Source organism: Onychostoma macrolepis, chromosome 14 (genome assembly GCF_012432095.1).
Source record: "Onychostoma macrolepis isolate SWU-2019 chromosome 14, ASM1243209v1, whole genome shotgun sequence".
Taxonomy (NCBI): Eukaryota; Metazoa; Chordata; class Actinopteri; order Cypriniformes; family Cyprinidae; genus Onychostoma; species Onychostoma macrolepis.
Window position 1 is genome coordinate 21,550,978 of NC_081168.1, and position 12,018 is coordinate 21,562,995.

The following is a 12,018-nucleotide window of genomic DNA, read 5'->3' on the forward strand; positions in this document are numbered from 1 at the left end:
CATTCTTTCGTTTACACGGATCAGTCGTCCTGGTCCCTTTGCAGAAAAACAGCCCCAAAGCATGATGTTTCCACCCCCATGCTTCACAGTAGGTATGGTGTTCTTTGGATGCAACTCAGCATTCTTTCTCCTCCAAACACAACAAGTTGAGTTTTTACCAAAAAGTTCTATTTTGGTTTCATCTGAATTCTCCCAATCCTCTTCTGGATCATCCAAATGCTCTCTAGCAAACTTCAGACGGGCCCAGACATGTACTGGCTTAAGCAGGGGGACACGTCTGGCACTGCAGGATTTGAGGCCTTTGTTACTTTAGTCCCAGCTCTCTGCAGGTCATTCACTAGGTCCCCCCGTGTGGTTCTGGGATTTTTGCTCACAGTTCTTGTGATCATTTTGACCCCACGGGGTGAGATCTTGTGTGGAGCCCCAGATCGAGGGAGATTATCAGTGGTCTTGTATGTCTTCCATTTTCTAATAATTGCTCCCACAGTTGATTTCTTCACACCAAGCTGCTTACCTATTGCAGATTCAGTCTTCCCAGCCTGGTGCAGGTCTGCAATTTTGTTTCTGGTGTCCTTTGACAGCTCTTTGGTCTTGGCCATGGTGGAGTTTGGAGTTGGACTGTTTGAGGTTGTGGACAGGTGTCTTTTATACTGATAATGAGTTCAAACAGATGCCATTAATACAGGTAACGAGTGGAGGACAGAGGAGCCTCTTAAAGAAGAAGTTACAGGTCTGTGAGAGCCAGAAATCTTGCTTGTTTGTAGGTGACCAAATGCTTATTTTACCGAGGAATTTACCAATTAATTCTTTAAAAATCCTACAATGTGATTTTCTGGATTTTTTTTTTTCTCATTTTGTCTCTCATAGTTGAGGTATACCTATGATGAAAATTACAGGCCTCTCTCATCTTTTTAAGTGGGAGAACTTGCACAATTGGTGGCTGACTAAATACTTTTTTGCCCCACTGTAAGTCTTCTTTAACTATTTAAATGTCTTTGCTGTCACTTATGATAAATTTGTCCTTGCTGAATAATTAATTTCTATTTATTTCTAAGCTATATAGAATCACCCACTCATGCTAGTAATGGTAATGGCGTCTGCTTTTGTTGTGTTTGTGAATGTAAATCGCAGGTTGACGGTGCATGCTGAGTGTCCGATGCATCTTGAAGATTTCCCCATGGACTTCCACTCCTGTCCTCTCAAATTCGGCAGCTGTGAGTAACAGCATGGAATGTCTTGCTTGTAATGATTGATTTAAACTTTCAAACAATCATCTGCAAAGTTTTAATTGTGGCTCCCACTGAAATCATTCCTACAGATGCTTACACAACAACAGAAGTGACATACACCTGGACAAAGAACGCATCCAACTCTGTGGTGGTAGAAGAGGAAAGCTCTAGATTAAACCAGTACGATCTGCTGGGACAAACCGTGGGGAACGAAACCATCAGATCCAGCACTGGTGAGTCAAAATACTTACAGATTGATGGATATGGTTTCATTATATAGGAAAGCAAGCAAAAGATTCTTCAAGGATGCTTCCAAAGTCAATCACATGTATTTGAAAAAACATGACAGTAAGTAAATGATGACAGAAGTTAGATTTTTGGTTAAGTTTGTCCTCAAACAAAAGCTCTGAAAGCCGCAGCGATTGAACAGACACGTTGGATAAATACACAAGGATGATTTTGAAGGATTTTCTGATGTCATGGCAGATTTGTCCTTCTTTCTATCATAGTTTATCAAGCACACATTCATTCTGTTCTGCTAAATCTGCTGTGTGCTTTAACACGATCTCTGGGCAAGACTCAACAAACCCTTCCTGTGGTTCGCTCTCGCTGTCTTTCTCTCTCTCATGCACATCTTTGGTTTGCAGTGACAATTTCTTGCCGGTTGGCATTCGGTAGCTCAGTAAAGCGAACATATCCTCAACGTGGGGTGAGATCGAGGCCAGAGCACGTACAAGATGTTCCACTTCAGTTGAGCACAGGGACTGTACAACAACAACACCCAAAAGACACACCTCATGTCATGTTTACAACATTATCTTTAGAAATGGATCTTTTTTCTGGATTTTATTCTTGCTCAACAGTAATGATAAACACATGGGATTATTAAAACATGGATACTGATAACTAGAGAACAGAGTGGCTGATGGCAGATATATAACTAATATACACTACTCTTCAAAAGTTAGATTTTTTTTAATGCTTTTGGAAAAAGTCATTTATGCTCACAAAGGTTGCATTTATTTGACCAAAACACAGTAAAACAATTTAAAAGAACTGTTTTCTATTTTAATATATTTCAAAATGTAATTTATTCCAGTGATGCCAAAGGTAAATTTTCTCTTTCAGAAATCATTCTAATATGCTGAATTGGTGCTCAAAAACATTTCTTATACATAGTTATCAATGTTGAAAACAGTTGTGCTGCTTCATATTTTTGTGGAAACTGTGATACATTTTTATAGATAGATAGATACGTTATAAATGTTTTTACTGTCACTTTTGATCAATTTAATGCATTCTTGTTAAATAAAAGTATTAATTTCTTAACTCAGCATACCCGGTTAAAAAAAGTCACTGCTCGCCACTGATAAACATGCAATTTCTTGCCCAGCTGTTTACCTTCACAGACATAACCGACTGTGTTTTTATAACTAGTGTGTTTTTAACATAAACTTGTGTGTAATTGACAGTTTAAGCGCAATAAGACATGAAAGCTGTGCGACAGATTCTTTCTGTGTGCATGCTTTGGATGTGTGCGCTCAGAAAACCGTATACCAGAAGTTTAAATTAATATGGTTTAAAATGCATGATTTCAGTGCGATAGACATGATAATCAAAACCAAACAGATGTTTTTTTAGCAGAGTATCTGAGGTACAAGCTGTAAAGGCACAACGCTGTTCTGGAAAAGGGGGGCGGGGAGCAGCAGCTCATTTGCATTTAAAGAGACATGCAAATGCATATTCAAAATGATATAATAAATGATCTGTGGGGTATTTTGAGCTGAAACCTCACAGACACTTTCATGGGACACCTGAGACTACAACTTTCATATTGTAAAAAGGGGCATACCCCTTTAAACTATCTTGTCTGACAGTTTTTTGGTTTCAGGTCAACTACTGTCATTGAAAAGCAACTGTTTTTAGAGAATCTTGCTGAACAAGCTGCTTTTGTAATGAATTGTATTGTGAAAGTGGATGCACATGTAAATCTGAATTTAATCAAATCGTATCAGTGATCTTTCTGATGTTCCGAGGGCATGAATGTAATGAGAGGAGTCTTAATTCTATTCATTCTAATATACTTGATAACTGTTTCAATTTCATGTCCTAAGACAGTATTCCCCTGCCAAGCAATGGCTTTGCTTGTTGTGTCCTGCGGGATTGGTGTCTTCTTCTCAGACCTATTTGTTAAGCTCCATTTACATCACCCATAGCAAGCGGATATACTCAAACCAGTACCGGTGAGACGCTCACACAAATGTGTGCATTAAAACACACATGCATGAGCCTTTGGGGCTTTTCTCCCGAGGCTCTTGTAAGTCCCCATCATGTGATGTGAGATTAATCATTCATTACAACAGCGTGAACATGCCATCTAGTGTGAAGGAAATTGGGTCATCTGCCACACTTGAGTGTGCACTGCATTTTGCACACTTGAGTGTTCATAATATCTGAAGGATTTTTTAATACCTTTCCTCCTTGAGGCCACAGGCTGGGAAACCACTTAGAGTAAAACCACTCCAGCTTGTGTGGGTGTGTGTGTGTGTGTGTGTGTGTGTGTGTTCACATTGATTAATGATGCAATGAAGGGGTGTGTTTACAAAAACCAAGTGCAGTCGAAAGGCGCAATGTCAGGTGGGCACTTAAACATGATGTCAGGGTGCGTGATGCCCATGTGCTATTCAGACTTGTCTTGGCTTTAAGATAACAACGAATACACTTTAGTATGTCAATGAGTGAATCTTCTTTCCCGGTCATATACCCCAAAAATCAGGAAAGGAAATGTTTGAAATAATATTTTGCTTAAAGAATATAAAGCCTATTTTTAGGACCATTAAGATTTTATGACATTATTTTCATGAGAATCAAGCAGTGTTACATTAATGAGAATCTAATGAAATGTTCCATTGAGAATAATGAGAATTACAAAAAAAAAAAAAAAAACACACTGTCAGTAAAATGTCCAGATACATTACAGTAATGAGAATAATGAGGGGGAAATGTGCATAATTATCATAAAAATAATGTCACAATGCAGCAGATCTTAAAGGAATAGTTCACCCAAAAAGTGAAAACCCTTATGTCCTTCCAAAACTGTAGGACATTCGGAACATGAAAGAATATATTTTGAAAAAAATTTATTGTTTTGTGCATTCAGTGAGAGTCAGTGTGGTCCAAACATTTCACCCCAGTGACTTACAAAATATATCAATTTTCTGTTCCACAGAAAGTTGGGTTTGAACAACATGAGGGTGAGGTCATGATGACAAAATTTGCATTTACATTTTTGGGTAAACTAACCCTTCAATGGTCCCTTAAATTAGGCTTAGTTTTCTTAATTTATAAAATATTTATGTTATGTTATGTTATGTTATGTTATGTTATGTTATGTTATGTTATGTTATGTTATGTTATGTTATGTTATGTTATGTTATGTTATGTTATGTTATGTTATTGTTAATGTTATATGTTATATGTTATGTGTTATTTGTGCCCTTGACCTTTTCACGATATTCGCTTGCACAAAGCAAGTGTTAAAGGTCTAGTTCACCCAAAAATGATAAATCTGTTATTATTCACTCACCCTAATGTCTTTTGAAACCTTAATGGTAAAATGTAATTGAATGTACAAAATGACAAGAAACAGACATTTGGAACGACATGAGGGTGAGTTTATGACACATTCTTTTGTTTATGTTTTGGTAAACTACTGCTTTAATCACAAAAAGCCCCTCTCTCAGTTTTGTTCATCTCTTTTCTGTCCATCATGATGTTCACATGCTGAGATCTGTATGTTTTTGTGAGATCATTACTGGCGAATATGCTTGATGGCGATGGTTTCATCAAAGTGTCTGGGTTTCCCATGCAAAAAGATGGAAAACAAGAGAGAAGGGGAAAGATCAAATGATGTTGGCATACTGTCAGTGATATCGTGCTTAGAAGATGAGACATCTGGATCCCAGGCAGCATCACCATGATGATCAGCATCACGGTTGCGGTGGGAGAGAGCGACACAGCTAGCGGTAATTAGTGGTGTAGATCTGCCATCATTTGCAATGCTTTTGTGTTTGTATGTGCAGAATCAGACTATTGACTTTCAGCATAAAGTCTAGTCTACATAGCAGCTTATTGTGGCCCCAAAAACACCCACTTAGATATGAAGAGATTGTCTGATAAACATGTAATAGTGACCAGCCACAGTTTGTTTTCTTTTTGTGATGGAAATAGAATCTGAAATAGTTGATACAACAATTATTTGCTTTTTTCACACCGCAAAAATGTTCTTGCTTAGTATTTTTGTCTTGTTTTTCAGTGCAAATATCTAAACATTCTTAAATCAAGATACATTTACTTGAGAAGAAAGTATAAATCTTTTATTTTCTAAAAAAAAAAAAAATTAAATTAAGTGAGTTCATGCTTGAATCAGTTAACTGCATTATTTAACATTAACAATGAAGAATACTTATTTATTAATCTTGGTTAATGTTCATTTTAGCATTTATTTAAAATTTAAAGATTATTTAAATGCAGTAGTCTTATTATGTATATGTTAAAAATGTTATGTTAAAAATTGATTGTATATGTTTTATCAAGTATTTATTTATTTAGGCATACTAATACATTATTAAAATCAAATATCAAATGCTGTGCCTTTTAATATTATTTAATGGATCTGAGCTAACATGAACTATGAATAACAATGAATAGTTGTACTTTTATTTACTTATATTGACATAGATTAATAAATATTGTAACACGTGTATTGCTCATTCTTTGTTAATGTTAATTAATGAATTTACTAACTTTAATGAGGCCTTATTTTAAACTGTTAACAAAAAATAGCTGTCAATGTGGTAAGAAAACTAAACTTAATTCAAACAAGATTCTGTTTCTTACCCCACCGACAAATATTTATTTAATGTTTTAAGCGTACATAATTTTGATACATTTTTCAGAAAACATGACTTGATTTTGTGTGGAAATGTTTCTTGATTTAATAATTTTTAGATAGAAAACAAGACAAAAATATTAAATATTGAGTAAGATTTAAATTTTTTTTTTTCAGTATAATTGATTGAAAACTGTTGAAAAGAACATTGTGTTTGAAGACCGTTTTTGGCAGATGTTTTATTGCTGCGTCACTCCCCTTTTCAAACAGACTCCATATAGTCGTGTCTCAGAGGGCTGTTTCTTTGTCTTCATTAATGATGTGTAAAAAAATGATTGTCTTTCTCCTGTTATTACTGTGTTGGTCTTCAGGTCAGGGTGAGGTTAGGCTTCTTAATGAGAATCTTTGTCATGTGTAGTGTTGCTGTAATATATTAGCTCCGTTCCAAACCCTAGGGAGCTGTCTATCTAGACAACATTTTTAGGCATCATGCACGCTCCCAACTCTTTCCACTTTTCACTTTCAAATATCCACTTTCATGGATATTAAAGGTTCTTCATGGAGCTATCAATGCTAGTAAAGGGACTGTTATTTTTAAGTAAGAGTCAATGAACTTACTGGATTTGTAGAGCATTTTATTTCAGCCTCTCATGGGGTTTGATTCCGATTATGATGCTGTCTTCTAAAGCATCTGCTTATGTAAATAGTAGACAGCAGAGCAGTTCACTGGGGTTTGGAATGGAGCCAGTGTGTGTTCTGGAATCACAGCATCTCCTGTGACCTCCTGTGACCGATCGTCATCTTCACGCTTTAATTAACATCTTCACGGTGCACAGACTGTGGCTTAGACACACGTTAGCTCTGTTACAAAACCTAATGAGCTGCCTCGCTGTACTGCCTACATAGGCAAAACCCTCACTAAAATGGAACCTCATAAGCAACTGTTTGGAACACTTTACACAAGCTAAACTTGAACCTACAATTGGTTCCAATAGTTACTGACATTAGCATGCTGCTAAGCTAACAACACACTAATAAGAACAATGCATAGCACACACAGTGCTTTTTAAATTTATTTTGAACTTTTTTCATCAGGACTGAATTAAATACAATATTTAACATTTTTCTCATCTCAACCACCATCTTGGATTTTTAGTTTTATTTTTTTATTTTTTAATGAGCTTGTCGCAATGCATTCTGGGACTACAAATCTCCTTTCAGGGGTTTTTATTTTACTATTATGGTAACACTTTACAATGTGTCATTTGTTAACATTAGTTAATGTATTTATTACACTATTTGTTAATCTTTGTTAATGTTAGTTAATAAAAATAGAGTTGTTCACAGTGCATTAACTAATGTTAAAAAGCACAACTCATGATTTTAATAATGCATTAGTAAATGCTGAAATTAACATTAAGGATGAAAAATACTTCTACAGCATTTATTAATCTTAGTTAGTTCTTGTTAACTAATGTAGTTAACTAATGTGAACTAATTAACCTTATTGTAAAGTGTTACCACTACTATGTATATACTATTATAGTTTTTTTTTTACTTTTATTTTCAGTTTCATTTGATTCAGTTGATTTTATTTTCATTTATTTAGTTTAATTAGTCATTTGTATTTCTATTATGGTGTAAAAAGTGCAAATAGCCAGCCTTGTTGGCAGAAGCTATTTACACTAACCCCGCCCACCAACTTGTGATTGGGGTAGTCAACACTACAAAAGGCAAATACCAAACAAGGGCTCCAGTGGTGTAGATTGCAAAACACATGCCGTGGTCTTTTTGATGCGATCGACCCAAGTTCGAATCCACCTTTTGCTGAACTTTTTTTCTCCCTTTTTAAATCTCATATCACATCAGAAATGCATTTATTTTCAGTAAAAAAGAAGGAAATAATCGAAAAGTTGAAAATAAAGTATCAGGTAGGTTTAGGGTAGGTGTAGGAAGGAATTTATTGTCCTAATGAGGTGGCATCCATTGAATTAAAATTATAATTTACACTCAATACATTATTATTGTATACAGTTTTATAATGTACTACAATACTGAGGTGCAAATAATTGCCACTATTTGCAATAAGTAGTATAAATTTCAGAAAATCCTGCTATTTTACATAGTGAAATAGAATCTATAGCATTTACACTTGCCGCTGCCTTTTTATTATTATTATTATTTGTTGTTGTAATTTTTTACGATTTAGGTTTAATTTTAGTTTTTTAGTTTTTTTTTTTTTAGTTTCTTGTTCTTTGGTGGGTTCCCAAATTGTAATTTTTCTATTTTTCAAACTATTTCAGTTGCTGCCAAGGCCATTTTTCTCATTTACCTTTAGTTTAATTCTAAATCTAATGTTGTCTAATCTAATGTATAGTATTTATAATCAGTTTTCATTTTAATTTTAGTTTTTCATTTAAATTTTTTTAGCAATTTTGTGATCTGCTTTTTGTTTTTTTTTAAACATTGTTATTTAGGTTTAATTTATTTTTATTTATTTTGGTTCAGTTTTAGTTTTTATTTCCAGTGCTTCAACTTAAACCTATTTCAGTTAACTGCCAAATCAACATTTTTATTTAATTTGTATTTTACTTTACCTGAGCTTTACAATAATGACTCTGGGTTACACGTGATACTGCCAGAACTTGGCTACAATGAGGTATCCAAGAAGCCAGTAAGGTTGCTGCCTAGCATTTGGACCAGTCTTCATGTCAAGAGTGAGCGTATGATGCTATAAAATGCTGCCAAAGTAGGCAGCACACTAGGTTTTGAAAGAGATCTATTTCTTTCTCCACAGTAAAGACACAGTCTCTAAAATAGTTATCTTTTTCTTCAGTAGAGACACATTCTCACACACATACAGGCCTGAACTCTCACCTTCTTTTCTGTGTCTCTCTCTACGCACATTTACATTTCATCATGCCGCTTCTCTAGTGGACTGCTGTTAATTAAATTAAATCAGACGTGGCTCAGCCTCATCTGTGCTTATTTTCCCCACCGCGGCTCCGTGCTGAGCTAACCGACGCTCGTGAAAGGAGGAAATGAACTCCGAGAGTGTGCCGTGTGCACTTGAACAAGAAAAGAAGAGTGGGTTTTACAGGATTAGAGCTGGCTAAAATCTGTCTGTGCTTCCTCTGCAGAAAGGAAGAGGAGATCCCCCTCTTTGCCAAATGGCACCAGCGCGGCATCCTCCACCAAGATCCAAAGGCTTCAGATAGATTTTTCTCTTCTGTTGCCATGGGCAACCAATGTCTTCCTCCATCTTTCGGTTATGCTTTCCCTCTCTCTCTCTCTCTCTCTGTTTGTGGGCCGCTTGCCGGTAGAGATTCTCCGTTTCCAGGCAGCTTGCCACGTTTCTGTGTCTCTTCGAGCGGTTGGGATAATGCTCTGTGATAATGAGGTTAAAAACCTCATGATGATGTCGAGGAGATTTTCTCTCTTTATGCCATTTTGCTTGGTAACAAACTGACCTGATCTTTCTATCCAGGGCTTCGTGAGATGAGGTGTAATTGTGGCATCCCTCAAAGAGCTCCCCGGCTTATAATTACATTTATCTTTCCCTTCCCTGCTTTGTGACATCAGCTCTTTCAAAATATCCTCGGTTGCAATATGCATTTCATAATCCTGCTCTTTGATGTTCTATTTACAGAGTGCCGCTTCTTCACCTGGTCCCATTTTGCACGCTCTTTGCCTATGATTTCCCATCAGGATCCAAAATTAGATTTTTGTCAGCTCTTTCTGATGGCAGGTGAATTGAGGAAATTCATCAGCCATAAATATATTTTACTGATCATGAGACTGTATTTTGCAATATTATATCATTTGTTGACTCGACACAGGAATTATTTTGATGTTTTTCCCTTGTTGCAGGAAGCACATTTTGCACTCAATGTATCATGATTCATCAAGACTTTGATCCTCATATTGGAATTGTTCACCAGTGTTTATGTAGCTACTTTTACAATGTACTTAAATCACAGTCAATCCTTTTGCAAAAGTAGTTAAAAACATTAAAGCAATTCAAATGAATAATTCAACCAAAAAAATTAGCCATCACCATTAAGCCATCCATGATGTAGATGAGTTTGTTTCTGCATCGGAAAAGATTTGGAGAAAATTTTGCATTATATCACTTGCTCACCAATGGATCCTCTTCAGTAAATGGGTGCCGTCAGAATGAGAGTCCACAAAGCTGATAAAAACATCACAATACATCCACAAGTAATCCACACCACTCCAGTCCATCAATTAATGTCTTGTGAAGTAAAAAAGCTGTGTGTTTGTAAAGAGTATTGCTTCTGTCTAAGTCCTCTATCAATAACATTGCTTCCTCCAGTAAAAAAGTCCATCCCCTGTCGTTTTCTTATGTCAAAATCAACTGACAGATTTGTTTAGAACTGTTTTGGACTGTTTTGGCTTGTAAACAGTGCTTGATCTGTGCATACTTCTCTCCTGATTCAGACGAAACAACTTTTTTCACTAGAGAAAGCAATATTATACTAGATTCATATTTTAGCTGGAAGTAATAGTTTTATGACTTGGTTTGATGAAAAACTTGATGGATTTGTTTCTTGCGATCACACACATTTTTACTTCACAAGATGTTAATTGATGGAACAGAGTCATGTGGATTGCTTGTGGATTATTGTGATGTTTTTTTTATCAGCTGACGGCACCCATTCACTGCAGAGGATCCATTGGTGAGCAAGTGATGTAATTTCTCCAAATCTGTTCATGAAGAAACAAACTCATCTCATCTTGGACAATCTGAGGATGAGAAAATGTTCATTTTTGGGTGAACAATTAATTAAATGGGATGATATCTTTAAAAAAATATAATTTCATGTAAATTAACGTTGTGAACCCAAAAGTTACTCGTTTTATTTACTTAAATCCAATTTCTGGACTTTTTTGGACTGTTTCCCATAACTCTCCTTTGTCCTCACAGGTGAGTACACTGTGATGACAGCCCACTTCCACCTGAAGAGGAAGATCGGTTATTTTGTGATTCAGACGTACCTGCCGTGCATCATGACCGTCATCCTGTCCCAGGTGTCCTTCTGGCTCAACCGAGAGTCTGTTCCAGCCCGGACTGTTTTTGGTGAGTTTAATCTCGAACTTAATCACAAATTTCATATTTATCTGGGGTTTTGAAATATTTCACACTTTAGACACTACTTCAAAGATGTGAAATACGACAGTATATTAGTAAGAGGAAAGTAAAGTCACTGTTGAGAGAAATCAAAGGATTTCATATGGCTCAAGACCCCTTTTTGGGTTCATCAAAGCCTATTTTTATGTGTATTGTTGCATTCAAATGTGAGGTGTTTTAATATCATAAATGGACTGTAATAACCAGAAACCATCATCTTGAGAGTGTTCATCATGTTACATGTTGAGGTTTGAATATAATGGTTGATTACAATTGAAAACTTTCCATACAGTCACTGTTACCAAACTGATTTTGTGACTTCTACAGGATTTTATAATGCAATGTTGGCCTCCAGCCGAACTGATGCTGAAAATCTGCATAAATTAATTTACTGTGACAGATTAATGGAGGACTAAGGTCACACTGAGCTGAATAAAGAAGTGAAGGTTTGATCGTAGATTAAAATTGACATGGCTGAGATTGAGTCTAGATTTACAATTCTAACAATAGATATATGTGCTGCACATAGTCTGTGTCTATACATTAGGGATGGGAAGATTCCCCGATTCGCTCGGTGCATACAAGTTGGCATTTGTATGGCGATGCATTGGTTCTAACATATTTGCATTGTTAAAAAACGATTTATTTATATATAATTACTAGTGGTTGCGCTACACTTTTATTGTTTAGAAAGTGACCAATATTTTATATGTAGATTGATTTCTCCTCTCGAAACTGTTTCTCAA

The 12,018-nt window shown here is 35.8% G+C and overlaps 1 protein-coding gene across 5 annotated transcripts in view; it reads left to right on the plus strand.

Annotated features, from left to right (window-relative positions):
- Positions 1–12,018, plus strand: part of LOC131553528 (gamma-aminobutyric acid receptor subunit alpha-2) — a 102,784-nt gene that overhangs the window by 61,534 nt on the left and 29,232 nt on the right. For 4 of the 5 annotated variants that reach the window (XM_058798258.1, XM_058798256.1, XM_058798259.1 and 1 more), the window contains 4 exons: positions 1,132–1,214; positions 1,319–1,462; positions 9,770–9,868; positions 11,069–11,221. In XM_058798258.1, coding sequence (XP_058654241.1) covers positions 1,132–1,214; positions 1,319–1,462; positions 9,770–9,868; positions 11,069–11,221 — 479 coding nt within the window. The remainder of the gene's footprint in view (positions 1–1,131; positions 1,215–1,318; positions 1,463–9,769; positions 9,869–11,068; positions 11,222–12,018) is intronic. The other variant, XM_058798257.1, reaches the window with a different exon arrangement.